General features: G+C 47.0%; 1 protein-coding gene across 1 annotated transcript in view; it reads left to right on the top strand.

Annotated features, from left to right (window-relative positions):
- Positions 1 to 14,450, top strand: part of TTC4 (tetratricopeptide repeat domain 4) — a 28,741-nt gene extending 14,291 nt beyond the window's left edge. The window contains exons 7-10 of the mRNA XM_023187837.1: positions 2,391 to 2,605; positions 4,457 to 4,538; positions 8,441 to 8,523; positions 13,561 to 14,450. Coding sequence (XP_023043605.1) covers positions 2,391 to 2,605; positions 4,457 to 4,538; positions 8,441 to 8,523; positions 13,561 to 13,663 — 483 coding nt within the window. The 3' untranslated portion in view covers positions 13,664 to 14,450. The remainder of the gene's footprint in view (positions 1 to 2,390; positions 2,606 to 4,456; positions 4,539 to 8,440; positions 8,524 to 13,560) is intronic.
- Positions 14,451 to 18,369: the final 3,919 nt, after the last annotated feature.

Below are 18,369 nucleotides of genomic sequence, written 5' to 3'. Positions count from 1 at the left end.
TCTGATCATTGAGATGGGTACTAACTCACAGGTGGGTATCATCTACAGCATGGATGTGCTGGACAAAGGAGCAGAGCCTGTGATTTCATCATCTGCTACTCAGAGCAGTACATAATTTAAAACGTACAGGTTGTTTATTTCTGGAATTTTTCATTTCATATTTTCAGACCATGGTTGACCACTGGCAACTGAAACTATGGAAAGCAAAACCTTGGATAAGGGATGCTACTGTACTGAATACCTGCTTTGGGTTAAGTGTTATTTAATCTTCACAATGGCCTTCTGAGATAGGTTATCTTGCTTCTGTTTTGCTGGATAATAAAATAGTTTCAGAGAGGTAAAGAAACCTCACATAGCTAACGTGTTAGAGCCAGGTCCTTGCTCTTAACCACTGGGTTACACTGCATCTTGAGAAAGTTTGACATTTTTGGATGTTGCTCCTATAACAACAACAACAACAATAATAAAATCCTACCCTCCCTTTCTCTTTTCTGTATTTTGAAATGTATGTAGTCTGACCCAAATCTTGCTTTAACCTTCATACCTAGGGAGTCACCTGTTTGAGCTTGTTTGGTCTTCATAAAGGAGAGAGTATCTGCTGGGAGATTATGGGATAGGTTTTTTTGTTGTCATTGTTGTTTGTTTGTTTTTGTTTTTGAGACAGAATGTTGCTCTGTCGCCCAGGCTGAAGTGCAGTGGCCTGATCTTGGCTCACTGCAACCTCTGCTTCCTGGGTTCAAGCAATTCTGCTTCAGTCTCCCGAGTAGCTGGGATTACAGGCACACACCACCATACCCAGCTAATTTTTGTATTTTTAGTAGAGACAAGGTTTCATCATATCGGTCAGGCTGGTCTCGAACTCTTGACCTCAGGCGATCCACCTGTCTCGGCCTCCCAAGGTGCTGGGATTATAGGCGTGAGCCACCATGCCGGGATAGGTTTTTTATTATTTGTTTAGTTAAATTATGCACCATTTATATTACTTGTTGACTGTAAGAAACTTAACACTGCTAAAACATACTGTACTATTCCCTCCCCACAACAGTCTGTTTACATGTATTAACACATCAAACAGATTAGAGTACTCCAGATTTTTCATCTAATTCTCATTCACAGTGAGGGATTTGTTCATTTTCTTAAATGTAGAATATGGGATGCCCAGACACCCAGATATTTGCATACATATTTTTTTTGTTTTTTTGGTTCTCTCCTTTAGTATAACCCTTCATCTCAAACTTAACATACATAAGAATTACTCTCAACAGTACGCAAAGCCATGCATGCTGTATTTACTAATGGTTTAAGGGAGGAGTCAGCAAATTGCAGCCATTGGAACACAGCCCTGCCTATTTGTTTATGTACTACTTATGGCTGTTTTCACACTACAGTGGCAGAGTTGAGTAGTTTATTTTGACAGAGACCATTGTCCAGAACTCTTAAAATATTTCATATCTAATGCTTTAAGAAAAAGTTTGCTAACCTCCAATTTAGGGAATATCATCAAATCTAATTTTGGTTGCATGTCATTTCCCCTCATGTGCTAACCTTAGGAACCCCTGCACATTTACATAAGAGGTGACCCTACTATTTCAGACCCTTGATTTATGCCCATGTCTAGGAGACAGTCAAGATTAAGTCAGTGCACACTCTTTCTAATATTCCATGTCCCAGCTAAACTGAAACGTTTGACATTTCTGTACAGGCTACCTTCTTGATCTTTTCTGTGCTTTTGCACAGGACGCTCCTTGGAGTGGAATGCTCTTCCTCCCTTCTAAGTGCCCCTCCCTTCCAACTTCTCTGCTTTTCAAAGTCATTGTTCAAGGCCTAGCATATCTTAGTCACCTCCAGCCCCCAAGGCTGAATTAATTATTCTATCATCTGTGGTTCCCCAACTCCACTTCTTACCTTATATCATCATTATTTTCATAACTGTCTCACCACTTGATATTGAGCAGAGGCTTGAGGGCAGGTAACCATGTCTAGGTCTCTGTGACACAGGGTCTAGCACAAGGTAGATGCCCAATGAAGGTGAGTTAAGTAAGTGGTACCTACTGTGCGCCAGGCCTCAGGGATAATGAAGATGGATTGTGTGTAGCGTTGTCCCTCGGAGCTCCCATTGTTATGGTTTTTTTCTTTCTTTCTTTTTTTTTTTAGTGTGTTAAAGATGTCCATGTTCATTCAGGGTATGGATGGGGAAAATTAAATTAAAAATAAAGTTAGTCGTGCAGCCTGGACGATATAGTGAAACTCCGTCTCTTCAAAAAAATAAAAATAAATAAAAAATAAAAAAATTAGCCAAGTGTTATGGTTTCTTTACTTCAGTAAAATGGGTTTGCATCCTCCCACACAATAAGATGTGCATTATGTGTGTGTTTCTGTCTTTAACCCAGGCTAGGAATATCAGGCTCTCAGAAGCTGCCTGTGAGGATGAAGATTCACCCTCAGAAGGTCTAGGTGAGCTTTTCCTGGATGGACTCAGCTCTGAGAACCCCCATGGAGCCAGGCTGAATCTAGATGACCAGGGCAGGCTGAGCTGGCCTGTGCTCTTTCTGTACCCAGAGTATGCCCAGTCGGACTTCATCTCTGCTTTTCATGAGGACTCCAGGTACTGACTTGCCCAGCAGCCTTCTGCTTTTACTTGCATGCTGTCTTTTTTTGTGACAGGAGGGACAAGTGGATTTTTGGATGAGAAGGGAAGATGATGCTTTAGAGGGTTTCACACAATCTGGTTTGATAATAACCTCTCTATCCTGTAGCTGACTGAACCTTGACTAACTAGGTTTGCAACGACAGACAAAAGTCTCATCATCATACTGACTGGGCTAGTATGTGTAACACCACAGTATTGTGTTTGCCAAAGAGTGGTATACATCACTGGTGAAATATGAAGTCATTTTAGGTAATACATGCATAGCAACTTAAGTGAATATTAATTAGAAAAAAAATAGAGAGGCCGGGTGCTGTGGTTCATGCCTGTAATCCCAGCACTTTGGGAGGCCAAGTCAGGCAGATTACTTAAGGCCAGGAGTTCGAGACCAGCCTGGCCAACATGGTGAAACCCCGTCTCTACTAAAAATATAAAAAATTAGCTGGGTGTCTGTAATCTCAGCTACTCAGGAGGCTGAGGCATGAGAATCACTTGAACCTGGGAGGTGGAGGTTGCAGTGAGCCAAGATCATGCCACTACACTCCAACCTGGGTGATAAAGCAAGACTTTGTCTCAAAAAAAAAAAAAAGAAAAAAAAAAATATATATATATATATGTATCTTGTGGTTTCATAGGGTTAATGCATAGAATGAGTCTAATTGTAAGACAATTTTTTTTTGTAATCTTTTTTTGTTTTTGGAGACCAGGTCTTGCTCTGTTGCCCAGGCTGGAGTCCAGTGGTGTGATTATGGTTCATCACAGCCTCCATCTCCCAGGCTCAGGTGATCCTCCTGCCTCAGCCTCTCAAGTAGCTGGAACCACAGGTGAACACCACCACATCTGGGTAATTTGTTAATTCTTTGGTAGACACAGAGTCTCCCTATGTTGCCCAGGTTTGTCTTGAACTCCTGGGCTCAAATGATCCTCCCACCTCGGCCTCCCAAAGTACTGGGATTACAGGCGTGAGCCACTGCACCAGACCAGAAATGTTTTTAACCCTGAATCTGTTTAAAGAAAATTATGTCGGCTGGGCACGGTGGCTCACACCTGTAATTCCAGCACTTTGGGAGGCCAAGACAGGAGGATCGCTTGAGGCCAGGAGTTCAAGATCAGCCTGGCCAACATGGCAAAATCCCATGCCTACTAAAAATATAAAAAATTAGCCGGGCATGGTGACACGTGCCTGTAGTCCCAGCTGCCTGGGAGGCTGGGGCATGAGAATTGCTTGAACCTGGGAGGTGGAGGTTGCAGTGAGCAGAGATCATGCCATTGCACTCCAGCCTGGGTGACACAGCAAGACTTTGTCTCAAAAAAAAAAAAGAAAAGAAAATCCTGTCACTCAGGTGCAGGGCTCACACCTGTAATCCCAATACTTTGGGAGGCTGAGGCAGGAGGATCATTTGAACCTAGGAGTTTGAGACCAGCCTGGGCAATATAGGGAGACCCCCGTCTCCACAAGAAAAAGAAAAAAATTAGCCAGGTATAGTGGCATGTGCCTGTAGTCCCAGCTATGCAGGCGGCTAAGTTAGAGGAATTGCTTGAGCCTGGAAGTCGAGGCTACAGTGAGCTATTATGCCACTGTACTCTAGCCAGGGTGACAGAGTGAGACCCTGTCTCAAAAGAAAAAAAAAATATGTCATAATAGGACAAGTGATACATATGCACATTTTGGGTATTGCTGTCAAATGGGTTAAGCCTGCATTTAATGTTTTATACATGCTAGATAACTCTGAATTCGTGTCTGGGGACTGATGTGTGAAAATTGGTCATGAGTTATTGATACCCAGAAAGTACACGTTTTATCCTTAGGTTTATTGATCATCTAATGGTGATGTTTGGTGAAACACCCTCTTGGGACCTAGAGCAAAAATACTGCCCTGATAATTTGGAGGTAAGAGAAGTTTTATTTCGTTCCTCTATGGAATTAATTTTTTTTTTTTTTTTTTGGGGGGGGGGGAAGGCTGGTAGAGGGGGGAGAAACTGACTGCTTTATTTTTTTTGAAAATTATAGTAAAATATACATGACATAATATTTACCATTTTAACCATTTTTAGGTATATAGTTCAGTGGCATTAAGGACATTCACATTGTTGTGCAACTATCACCACCAGCCATCTCCAAAACTTTTTCATCATCCCAAATTGAAATTCTAAGTACTTCATATAAGTGGAATCATACCGTATTTGTCCTTTTATGTCTGGCTTATTTCACTTAACATCATGTCTTCAAGTTTCATACATATTGTAGCATGTGTCAGAATTTCCTTTTTTTTTAAATTTTTGAGACAGAGTCTCACTCTTTTCACCCAGGCTGGAGTGCAGTGGTCTGATCTTGGCTCACTGCAACCTCTGCCTCCCAGGTTCAAGCAATTCTCCTGCCTCAGCCTCCTGAGTAGCAGGGATTACAGGCACGTGCCACCACACCCAGCTAAGTTTTGTATTTCTAGTAGAGATGGGGTTTCACCACATTGGCCAGGCTGGTCTCGAACTCCTGACCTCAAGTGATCCGCTCTTCTCGACCTTTCAAAGTGCTGGGATTACAGGTGTGAGCCACCACACCCAGCCAGAACTGTCTTCCTTTTTATTTGTTTTTTATTTTTTGAGACAGAATCTTGCTCTGTCACCTAGGTTGGAGTGCAGTGGTGCAATCTCAGATATTGTAGCGTTGCCTCTAGGGTTCAAGTGATTTTCATGCCTCAGGCTCCAGGTAGCTGGGATTACAGGCATGCGCCACCACACCTGGCTAATTTTGTTTGTATTTTTAGTAGAGATGGGGTTTTGGTATGTTGGCCAGGCTGGTCTTGAACTCCTGGCCTCAAGTGATCCACCCTCCTTGACTTCCTAAAGTGCTGGGATTACAGGCGTGAGCCACCATGCCCAGCCAGAATTTCTTTCCTTTTTAAGGCTGAATAACATTCCATTGTTGGGATTTTTTAAATAAAAAAATCACAATTTCCAGCATTAAGAATTTTCTTTTTCTAACATTTGAGAGTAGGATGCCAACTGATGTCCCATCACCCCTGAATACTTTAGTGTCATTTCCTACACAAAAGGACATTTTTCTTTATGATACCCATATAGCTATCAAAGCAGGAAATTTACTTTAATTCACCATCTGACCCTCCGTTCGGGTTTCACAAATTCTTTATAGCAAAAGGGTTTTGTTCAGAATCACTACTGTATTTAGTCATCATGTAGCTTTAGTCTTCTTTGGTATGGAAGAGCTCCTCAGTCTTTCCTCCACTTTTTTTTTACTTAAAAAGTTTGTATTCATATTTTTGTGATCATGTGACTCAACTGCAGTACACTTTCTTGATCTTAACACCTTTGAAGATTACAGACCACTTATTTTGTGGAATGTCTGTCAGTATGGGTTTGTCTCATGTTTCCTTCTGACTAGATTTGGATTATACATATTTGTTTATTTGTTTTGAGACAGAGTTTTACTCTTATTGCCCAGGCTGAAGTGCAATGGTGCGATCTCGGCTGACTGCAGCCTCCGCCTCCAAGGTCCAAGTGATTCTCCTGCCTCAGCCTCCTGAGTAGCTGGCATTACAGGCATTCGCCACCATGCCCAGCTAATGTTTTGTATTTTTAATAGAGATGGGGTTTTGCCATGTTGGCCAGGCTGGTCTCAAACTCCTGACCTCAAATGATCTGCCCGATTTGGCCCCCCCCAAAGTGCTAGGATTATAGGCATGAGCCACTGCCCCTGGCCTGGATTATGCATATTTGGCTGGAATATTACAGAAGTGATGCTGTATTCTCATTGCACCTATCAGGCGGTATGTGATCTCTCTTTGTCCCATTACTCATGATGTTCTCTCTGATCACCTGATTGAGGTGGGGTCTGCCAGCCTTTTCCACTGTACAGTTACTTTTTCTTTATGATTAATAAGTGTTTTATAGGAAGATGCTTTGAAATGGTGTAAATATCTCATTGCTTGTCAGACATTCTACATATTTATTTATATTGGTGGATTTATAGTTTCCTGTTTGATTTAATGAATTTTAATCTGTTACTATGATTGTTTCTTTTATGCTCAGAATATCCCAGATTTGGCCAGTGGGAATCTCTTCAAATTTGTTTCTGTGTCCTTTTGACTCTTGTCTATTTTTTAAGTGGTTGCTACACAGGATGTTCTAGGTTCAAATTGTGCTTTCCTTGCCCCAGCTCTGGAATCAGCTATTTTTTCCCGAGGAGCCCTGGTTCTTTCTAGTGAAGAATGGTATTTAGAAGCCGAGATCTCTGTGCAATAAGTGTATTGATTAATACAGTGGGGGTAGACAGGCAAGCTTACTGCCTCAATGCCTTCTCAGTGCCTCAGCTGAGGAGTATGTATGTGTGTGTGTGTGTGTGTGTGTGTAAAACCATGATGTCTCATTGGTATCTCCAACTCTAATCCAACATCCACAGGATTTTTTCTCCCTTTCTATATATGTAACAATGACTTTCTTCTTTTTTCTTTTTCTTTTTTTTTTAAATCTTCTGTTACTAGTAGAGATGGGGTTTCACCATGTTGGCCAGGCTGGTCTTGAACTCCTGACCTCAAGTGATCCGCTCATCTCGGCCTTTCAAAGTGCTGGGATTACAGGTGTGAGCCACCACACCACAGCCTGGCTCTGTTGCCCAGGCTGGAGTGCACTGGTGAGATCTTGGCTCACTGCAGCCTCAACCTCCTGGGCTCAAACGATCCTCCCACCTCAGCCTCTCAAGTAGCTGGGACCATAGGCATTTGCCACCGTGCCCAACTAATTTTTGTATTTTTAGTAGAGACAGGGTTTCACCATGTTGCCCAGGCTGATCTTGAACTCCTGGACTCAAGTGATCCACCTGCCTCAGCCTCCCAAAGTGTTCATATTACAGGCATGAGTCACCATGCCTGGCCTGACTTTATTATTCTTAACATAGTTATTTGTTTGATCAGTTCCCCTCCTGTCATCACCGCTGGCCCCTCTCCTGTGTGGAGCCTTCCTCACCCTACTTGGACTCTCGACTCCACATGTTAGGCTACTGCCCCCGTGTGGGTGCCTTCCTCACCCTGCATAGACTCTGACATCCTGTACTGCTCGACGACCCTACATGGACACCCTCCTCATCCTGCTTGGGCTCTGACCCCCCATAGCAGGCCACCCCCTGCCATGAGTGGTCACCCTCCTTACCCTAGTTGGGCCTGTATACTCCATATTAGTTGTCCCCATGCATGGTTACCCTTTTCACCCCACATGGCCTCTGACACCCCACCTTGGACAGCCATCTTACGAGGGAGCACTTCCTGCTCAGGCCTGCTGGTCCACAGCATGGATACCCTTCTCCACTGGTCTTGCTCTGACACCCTCGGCAGCTTCCTGTGCAGACGTCTTCCTCACCCTGCTTGGGCTTTGACACGCTGCCCAGACATCCTTCTCACCTTCCTCAGGCTCTTTTCTGCTCTGAGCCACCATAGCTTTCTCCTCCATATACCTGATGGCTTTAGTCTGAATCGTTAGGGAAAGGAGGGCTACATAGGCCTGGCCCTGAGTCTTGACTCTTTTGTTTACTAGCCGGGTAATGTTGGCAAGTTGTTCTCCTTCTCTGAGCCTTGATTCTGTCTTTGGAAGATGGAACTAATAATAGCCTCTCTTACAGTGGCATGGTGGGGACTAAATGCAAAGCACCCAGCTACATAACCATATAAAGGAGGCATTCAACTGCTAACAGTTGCCATCTTTTAAATTTTCCCTGGGCTTAGCCTTAACTAAGGCTGCCAAAGCGCTTTATCTCTGACTCTTGCCCTTCTGTTAATCTTGCAGGTCTACTTTGAAGATGAGGACAGGGCAGAACTATATCGGGTGCCTGCCAAGAGCACCTTGCTGCAGGTTCTACAGCACCACAGGTGAGTTACCTCATGGCACTGAGTAGACTGGGAAAGATGCTCAGTGTATTAGTCCATTTTCACACTGCTGATAAAGACATACCTAAGACTGGGCAATTTACAAAGAAAAGAGGTTTAACAGAGAACTCACAGTTCCACATGGCTGAGGAAGCCTCACAATCATGGCAGAAGGCAAGGAGGAGCAAGTCACCTCTTATGTGGATGGTGGCAGGCAAAGAGAGAGCGCTTGTGCAGGAAAACCCCCTTTTTTTTTGAGACAGAGTTTTGCTCTTGTTGTCCAGGCTAGAGTGCAATGGTGCGATCTCGGCTTACTGCAACCTCCACCTCCTGGGTTCAAGCGATTCTCCTGCCTCAGCCTCCTGAGTAGTTGGGATTACAGGTGCCTGCCACCACGCCCGGCTAATTTTTGTATTTTTAGTAGAGACAGGGTTTCACCATGTTGGCCAGGCTGGTCTCGAACTCCTGACCTCAGGTAATCCACCTGCCTCGGCCTCCTAAAGTACTGGGATTACAGGCATGAGCCACTGCTCTCAGTCAAGAACTTCCATTTTTAAAAGCATCAGATCTCGTGAGACTTAGTCGCTATCACAAGAACAGCGCAGGAAAGACATACCCCCATGATTCAGTCATCTCCCACCGGCTCCCTTCCACAACACATGGGAATCATGGGAGCTACAAGATGAGATTTGGGTGGGGATACAGAGCCAAACCGTATCACTCAGGCACCATCCCAGGAGTACAGCCAGGTTCTGATTCCGCTGCTGATTGATTGCCTCATACTCCCATACTCCCCTCCCTTCTGCCCTGAGGACAGAGCTGTGTGAGACAGCAGCCATGGAGTCTAGCCTGGCCCATTAAACTTAGCTATTAGTCAGACATGCTCTAGTGTGATGATAGCCCACTGCACCACAGCCATAACACTCCAGACCAGGGGAGATAAATGGGGCTGGTCTGAGAATGAAAAGCTGCCTCGCTTTTGTATATGAAGGCTGCTAGGGTGGCCTTCCTTTTTTTTTTTTTGAGACAGCATCTCGCTCTGTCACCCAGGCTGGAGTGCAGTGGCGCGATCTTGGCTCACTGCAACCTCCACCTCCCCAGGTTGAAGCGATTCTCCTGCCTTAGCTTCCTGAGTAGCTGGGTTTACAGGGGCCCGCCACCATGCCTGGCTAATTTTTGTATTTTTAATAGAGACTGGGTTTCACCATTGTCCAGGCTGGTCTCAAACTCCTGACCTCCGGTGATCCACCCACCTCTGGTCTTCCAAAGTGCTGGGATTACAGGCGTGAGCCATCACACCCGGCCAGCCTTCCTTTTCCTAATTATACCTATACCTATGTCTCCTGATGCTCTTTCTTTCTTTTGTTTGCTTTTTCTTATTTATTATTATTATTTTTTTAATAGAGACGGGGATTTACCATGTTGGCCAGGCTGGTCTTGAACTCCTGGGCTCAAGCAATCCACCTGCCTCAGCCTCCCAAAGTGCTGGGATTAGAGGTGTGAGCCACCACACCAAATTTAATATTTTTTTTTTTTTTTTTGAGATAGAGCTTCACTCTCTCACCCAGGCTAGAGTGCAGTGGCATGGTCTTAGCTTACTGCAGTCTCTACTTCCTGGGTTCAGGCAGTTCTCCTGCCTCAGCCTCCTGAGTAGCTGGGACTACAGGCATGCACCACCAAGCCCAGCTAATTTTTGTATTTTTAGTAGAGATAGGGTTTCAACATGTTGGCCAGGGTGGTCTCGAACTCCTGACCTCAAGGCATCTACCTGCCTCAGCCTCCCAAAGTGCTGAGATTACAGATGTGAGCCACCACACCCAGCCCCCAAAATTTTTTAAAAATTATTTTTATGATAGAGACGGGGTATCTTCTCCAGGTTGGTCTTGAACTCCTGGGCTCAAGCAGTCCTCCTGCCTCACCCTCCTAAGTAGCCGGGATATCGAGTGCATGCCACTGTCCCAGCTCCTGATACTGTCATATGAAGAGAGCATTGGCTCTTGAAGTCAGACCCATCATCATTGACTGGCTGTGTGACTTTGAGCACACGCTGCCTCTGGGACTGCCGCCTCATCTCTGGAACGGAGTCATATATGCTTACACATTTCTCAGGTATTTGAGAGCCAGTGAGAGGATAGGAGTTGAAGTGCTGTTGTGAACTGCACAGGGCAGTCCTGCTATAGGAGGGCATCTTTGTCATTAGCAGTGGCAGCAAGATGGATTTGGCAGTTGTCTCAGAGAAGCTGTGAGGTGTTCTGGGCTGTAAGGGAGTGCCTTCAGCAGATTTGCAAATTGACTCTTGGACTACTTTTCCTTAAGCTTTGACCAAAGCAAAGAAGAGAAAAGCAGATGCTTTTGCACTTAAGCTAAAAGAGCCCAATGTATTAGTGTAAAGAGAATGGTTGGATGTGGTAGGAAATGAGGCTAGAAAGCTAAGTTAGGGTCATACATCCGGACACGGTGGCTCACACCTGTAATCCCAGCACTTTGGGAGGCCGAGGCGGGTGGATCACGAGGTCAGGAGATTGAGAACATCCTGGCTAACATGGTGAAACCCCGTCTCTACTAAAAAAAAAAAAAAAATTAGCTGGGTGTGGTGGTGGGTGCCTGTAGTCCCAGCTACTCAGGAGGCTGAGGCAGGAGAATGGCCTGAACCCAGGAGGCAGAGCTTGCAGTGAGCTGAGATTGCATCACTGCACTCCAGCCTGGGCGACAGAGTGAGACTCTGACTCAAAAAAAAAAAAAAAAAAAAAAAAAGAAAGCTAAGTTAGGGCCATACAGGAAGGCCTGAATGCTCTGCTAAGGAGTGTAAACTTTATCCTGATTGTGTTATACACCAGGGTTGATTTTTTAAAATTAAAAAGATTTTAAAAGATGTACACAATAGGCTGGGTACAGTGGCTCACACCTATAATTCCAGCATTTTGGGAGGCTAAGGCATGAGGATCACCTGAGCTCAGGAGATCATCCTGAGAAACATAGCGAGATCCTGTCTCTACAAAAAAAATTGTTATGGTGTTGTGCACCTGTAGTCCTAGCTATTTGGGAGGCTGAGGCAGGAAGATTGCTTGAGCCCAGCATTTCGAGGCTGCAGTGAGCTATGATCACACCACTGCACTCCAGCTTGGGTGAGAGTGAGACCCCATCCTCCCACCACACAAAAAAATTACAGAGTAATGTAAAGATTTGAAGTGTACTGTCCAGTGGCGAGGCCTGAAGTAGGAGGAGGTGGATTAGAAAGAGGTTTAGGAGGCAGATTGGATGGGAGCTGGTATAGTGTTGAGTGATGTGATAGGGGTGTCCAGCTAGTCTTAATGCTTTGGCTTTGGCTTGGTAGGCAGGAAAGAAAGGTTTTTCCAGATCTGATTGATACCTTTGGTGGTGTTTTACTCTGGTCCCAAATCTCTCTTCTTCTAGTTTGTAGACACATTTTTTAGCTGCTCATTTTCTCAGTTGTTAGCAAATTACCCAGAATTCTTTAAAGGCCTGAGTTCTGCCCTACCCCAGAGGAGAAATCTAAGTAGAAAGCAGAATGAAGGCTGGGCACGGTGGCTCAAGCCTGTAATCCCAGCACTTTGGGAGGCCGAGATGGGTGGATCATGAGGTCAGGAGATCGAGACCATCCTGGCTAACACGTTGAAACCCCGTCTCTACTAAAAAAAAAAAACAAAAAAACAAAAAACTAGCCGGGCGAGGTGGCGGGCGCCTGTAGTCCCAGCTACTTGGGAGGCTGATGCAGGAGAATGGCATAGCCCGGGAGGCGGAACTTGCAGTGAGCTGAGATCCGGCCACTGCACTCCAGCCTGGGCGACAGAGCCAGACTCCATCTCAAAAAAAAAAAAAAGAAAGAAAGCAGAATGATGCTTGGAGGAAACCAGATTCATGCTTCTCAGAAAATGTAAATGCTGTTGGAAGTTACTACCTTTAAAATTATTGCCATAGGCAAGAGCCTACCCAGGACTGGTTTCTGGCAACTTCAGACCCTAAACTGGGTGGAGCTACAAAATAGGCCCTCTGTCTCAAAGCAGGCACACTGAGTAATGCAACGCCACTATCCCCGGGAGGCCAAAGCCCTCCCTGCCTCTCCAGCCTGCCTCACTCCTTTTGCTTTGTGCCCTAGCCACAGCAAACGTTCTGATTACTTGCGCCTCCTGGCTTTTGCTCCCCAACCCCCATAACCACTCCTTCCCCAAATTAAAGCCAAGTTCAGACATGGCATCTTCCAGGAAGCCTTTTTTGATTCCCTTCCTCATAGAGGGAACCGTGCTTCCTTGGGATAATGCTGTGCCTCACAAATGCTTCTGCAGTTGTACCTTGCTGTCATTAATTGGTTCCTCATCTCCCTCCCCTCCAGGACTGAATTTGAGAACAAAGATGATGATGTGTGGGTGTTTGTTTTTTAATCTCTGTGTTTTCAGCATAGGGCCTGGCTTACCACTGAATGTTGAATGAATGAATGAATGAAACCATGCTTTATAGTTTTATTTCATATTTAGCCACAGACATGCATGATGCCAGAGGACTGGCCTAAAGGTTCTGGCAAGGTTGTAAGGATGAGAATGTCATGCTAATTTGCCAGATTTATGAACAACCAAATAACTGTGCTAAACTTGCATTTTCTTTTTTTTTTTTTTTTTAGACGGAGTCTCGCTCTGTCGCCCAGGCTGGAGTGCAGTGGCCGGATCTCAGCTCACTGCAAGCTCCGCCTCCCGGGTTTACGCCATTCTCCTGCCTCAGCCTCCCAAGTAGCTGGGACTACAGGCGCCCGCCACCTCGCCCGGCTAGTTTTTTGTATTTTTTTTAGTAGAGACGGGGTTTCACCATGTTAGCCAGGATGGTCTCGATCTCCTGACCTCGTGATCCGCCCGCCTCGGCCTCCCAAAGTGCTGGGATTACAGGCTTGAGCCACCGCGCCCGGCCTTAAACTTGCATTTTCATGTTGACTCCCATCCAAAGGCTCACCTTGAATGTTGTTAGGAAGGTGCATGGATGGTTAAGATTGTAATTAAATTAACACCCTCTCTTTTGTTGTGTTCACGGCAGGTACTTTGTAAAAGCCCTGACACCAGCATTTTTGGTCTGTGTAGGATCTTCTCCTTTTTGCAAGAATTATCTCCGGGGGAGAAAGGTGTACCAGATACAATGACCGAGCCAGGGCCCCTGGATCTCCTCCCTCACCTTCCTCTGCTGGGAACTTAGCACGCCTGAATCAGCTGGACATACTGCTGGAGTCCAGTGCTTTATTTCTGTCACCCTGGGGATAGTCCTTCCTAGCATCATGGTAGGGGAGGAGCCTCTGGATTCCCCAAACTGCAGCCTCTCTGGCTGGTCTTCACTTTCCTCAGTTGATGTAAAACTGTGTGCCTTGGCCATGATGTCCTTGGACTCCATCTCTGAAGGGACCATCTGCCGCAGTTACTACAGCAACTGACCTGAGCAGCACCCTGGTCTGTGGAGATGGACTCAGGATCCAGTGACATGATTCTGAACTTCTGTGGAGTTTGACACCTTAGAGAAGCTACCCCTCAAACTGCACATATACACACAAACAATGCATAGAATTCCAAGGCTTTAAAGCTGAGAGACCCTGGCCTCAAGTTATTTCACGAGCACAGAGGGGAGCCATGTGGGGTTGCTGCAGATGCCTTGAGGCGAAATGAGGGCAGGAAAGCCACATCTTGCTCAGCATTTATAAAGACCATGTAAACTGAGATCCTTGGTACCCTAAAAAGATTGCCAGTTTTCTTCATCTTTGTCATATGGAGGACTGTGACAGACTTGGACAGTGGCCTCTGAGTTCCTCTGCAGTTTTAACGTTTTAGGATTTTGTCTTTTAAACTGGAAAACCTTCTAGCATGTTGGGTTGGTATAGGGTATATTTTTGTCTGCAGCTGTTTGTTGCCCCGTTCCTAAGAGGAATTTATCCATCCTCACCTGTAGCTGTGTGACTTCCTGCAGTGTCCCCACCCCATCCCCCCGGGAGAGGGTACTTCCCTGCTTCCAATGCAGAGGGATATTCGCAGGCATGAGCTGTCCTGTGTCTGACAGAAGCCTGAAGAGTCATGTGTGGTTGGCCCATGCTCTTCCCTCTGCCGTGAGAACACATTGCCCACAGAGGAGCCGTTCCAGGGAGCCGAGCTACAGCAGCTGGCCTGCAGCCACTGAGTGTCACAGGAATGAGAGAGCAGTGTTTGCTGTAGTAAGCAGTGAGATTTGGGGGTTGGTTGGTACTACAGCAGAGCTAATGCATCAGTAAACTGAAACCAGCTGCTGTCCTTAAAGTGGACTAATTTGAGGCTGGGTGCGGTGGCTCATGCCTGTAATCCCAACACTTTGGGAGGCGGAGGCAGGTGGATCATCTGAGGTCAGGAGTTAGAGACCAGCCTGGCCAACATAGCAAACCCCATCTCTACTAAAATACAAAAATTAGCCAGGCGTGGTGGCAGGTGTCTGTAATCCCAGCTGCTCAGGAGGCTGAGGCAGGAGAATCACTTGAACCCAGGAGGCAGAGGTTGCAGTGAGCTGAGATCGCACCATTGCACTCCAGCCTGGGCGACAAGAGCAAAACTCTGTCTCAAAAACAAACAAACAAAAAAGTGGACTAATTTGGAGTTTTGCGTAGTGTGCCTCACTGTCTTTGAAAGGAAATTGGCTGTGGAATATTTACAAAGAACCATGCAGCTTCCAGGTGCCGGTCCCTGTCTGTGGCTTGTGGCCAGGAAGCTGAAGTTCAGCCTCCTTCCTATGCCTGGTTTTGGCCACTTAAGTAAGGACCTGAGGACCAGTTGAGGGCCTGGTTTTGGTAACTTAAGGGCCTGAGGACCAGGAGGCTGATGGACATGAGGTCCTCTGTGCACTCTCTGCTGTTAGACCTAGGAGAGACTGAGAAAGTAATTTTAGGGATTGTTAGCACATAGGGATGGGAAAAGGAGAGAGCTCTGCCCCTGCTGAGACCTGATCCTGTATTCAAGTACTATTAGCCACATGGGAACCTGGAATCTTGACCCTGCCCTGACCCATCATGGGGGTCACATGACATTCCTTCTCTCTGAACATCTGTCAAATGGAGAGGGGACATGAAGGACTGAATGTTTGCTGTGTTCTTTCTGCAACCCTTTTTCATCCCCATCCCTGACATGGGAAACAGAGCCTGGCCCCTTATGGCCAAGACCTAGTGGGCAGTCCTTGCAGAAAAGCCAGAGGGGATGGGGCCCAGGACACCACTATGTTGTGGACACGTAAGGTCCATGGTGTGTCTACAGCTAGGGAGAAGCTTTTGTGGTTAAAAATGGGCCTACTGTGAACCCTAGGTCAGTTGGGAAAGTGGATGCCAGCCTCCTCACTGACCTCAAGTAGACAAGCAGTTTACATAGCCCAGCTGTGTGGCCTGGAGCAAGCTTTGTCGCAGTATGTGCGTCTACCCCCGCTGTGTTACAGAGAGGGTTGGAGAGATCCCTGAGACCCCCTGCAATTCTGCATTCTGGGTTTAGGAACCTTGAATGTGGATTTGAGGCCTTTTCAGCACAGCAGGCTTGCCAAGGGAGCCCCCTCCCCCAGCAGGGCCAGAGGCTCACTTGGGAGACAGCCACGTGGAACCAGGGTATGGAGAGGCGCATGGCCAGGTAGTACAGGCTCAGGCCGTTACAGGTGCAGCCCAGGTTGTAGAGAGGAGAGGCGATGGTAGTGGGATCTAGCTGCAGAGGTCCTGGTAGCAAGGCTTGGTAATGAGTGTAGGACTTCCTGGAGAAGGGGCCAATGTTGTGGCCCAGGCCATAGCTCTATTCATTGAGATGCATGTCACCCATGATGTCTCATGTTATCTGCCCAAACCACTGGGCACTCAACATGGCCATGGCCACACACACAAACCAGATGACCGGCGAAAGCATGACAGGAGAGAAAAGGTTAGGGCACGATCCTCCTGCTGTGGTCTCCCACCATGACAGGCACCTTGGGTGAGTTTTGTAACCTCTCTGAGCCCCAGAATCTTTTGCCAAATGACGTTAATAACAGTAGCTGCACTCACTATTACTGACAGTGAAGCGCTCCTGTCAGTCCTCCATCAGGAAGCACAGGGAGCAGCAACTCAAGACACTCTAAGTGAAAGGCTTTGCCGCAGGCTGCAGGGCATAATTCCGTAAGATGGCCTCCTTGCCCTGTTTACGGCCCCTGGAATGAGGGACACCTCCAGTCCATCGGGTACCAACGGTACTCTAACTCTTGGGCAGAACTGCCTCCCAACCTGCTGCTGTGGAGGTTGTTGGATATTTCCGGCCACACCAGGCTGGGGAGACCTGTTTGCTTCTGTCATTCGGTCACAAGCCTCACTGAGGCTGGCCCTGGGTCAGCTCCCAACCTGGGTCCTGCCCTTGAGGCGCTCCCAGGCCATCAGGGAGAGTGATTTGGAAACCAACCAGTATGAAATGAGGGTGCACAAAGGGGTCCCAAGCAGAATGATTTAGCTGAGCAGAGGTAGGAGTGACTGGTCCTGATGGGATGTGGGGGAGCTTAGAAAAGGCTTCCCAGAGGTGACCCAAACTGGAGCTCAGGGATGAAGAGGCCCAAGCTGAGCATTCCTGGCAGAGGGGTTAGCATAGGCAAGGACGTGGAAGCCTTTCCTTGACCCTCTGCCCTCCCCAGGTGTGGCTCCCCACATCTACATCCACTCGCAGAACTTCCTACCCCTTTGCCCCACCAGACTGAGCTCCTTGAGGACCAGGCCTGCATCTGGCGCCTGTACTCCCAGTACGCCTCAGAGCTGAGCACAGAGGTGCTCCAAGAATGTGGTGGTGCCTCACTGGCATGTTTGAGGACTGGTGAGTGTGATCATGCTGGAGCAAAGAAGAGATGGGCCAGTGGCAGGAGGTGTAGCCTTCCTTGATCATGGGCCCAGGTGTTTGTTCCATACACCCTGGGCAGCCACGGATGCATTTGGCTCAGGGAGTGGTACGTCCGACGGGGTTTTCCAAAGCTCTGTCTGGCAGCCAGAGTACAGGCAGGGCCAGGAGGGTGAAGGGCCTGCATACCTGGATGGCCTCCTCGTCGAGCTCCCTTGGCTGGCACATGACAAAACATCAGGTTGCAGAAGGCTCAGGCAGAGCTGATGTGGAAGCAGAAGGGGAAGAGCCTGCTCTGGATGGAGCCGAGTTCGCCAAGGTAAGCTGCTTTCCCAAAAAGGCCGTGGGACATGGTGCATGCAGGATCAGTGGCTAGAAGTGACTGGTGGGCCCAGGGCCCCTCTTTACCCTCCTCCCCCCAGGGCCCACTGACATCCAGGATGCGGACACTCTAAGGCAGCTGGAATATAATAGTTCACAAACTCTCAAACCCAAGGGCCAGGGTTCAAAGCCCAGTTCTGCCACTTAATAGCTGTGTGACTCTGGGCAAATTTCGTAACCACCTTGTGCCTCCATTTCCTTATATATAAGGAAATGTAATAATATATTTTCAGAGGATTGTTCTGAGGATTAAATGGCTGGCACCTGGCACACAGTAGGTGCTTAGTAAGCATTAGTTGTTACGGGTACCAGGCACTCTATTGCAGGGGTCCCCAAACCCTGGGCCGTGGACTGGTACCACTTCATGTCCTGTTAGGAACCAGGCCGCACAGCAGTTGAGTGGTAGGCAGAAAGCATTACCGCCTGAGCTCCTCCTCCTTTCAGCTCATGGCGTCATTAAATTCTCATAGGAGCGCGAACCCTGTGTGAAGTGCACACACAAGGGATCTAGGTTGCACGCTGCTTATGAGAATCTAATGCCTGATGAGCTGAGGTGAAACAGTTTCATCCCAAAACCATCTTCCTCCCCTGTCCTGTGGAAAAATGGTCTTCCACTAAACTGATCCCTGGTGCC

The sequence above is a fragment of the Piliocolobus tephrosceles genome, chromosome 1 (assembly GCF_002776525.5).
Source record: "Piliocolobus tephrosceles isolate RC106 chromosome 1, ASM277652v3, whole genome shotgun sequence".
In the NCBI taxonomy this organism is placed as follows: Eukaryota; Metazoa; Chordata; class Mammalia; order Primates; family Cercopithecidae; genus Piliocolobus; species Piliocolobus tephrosceles.
This window is presented reverse-complemented; position numbering and strand designations above follow the sequence as displayed.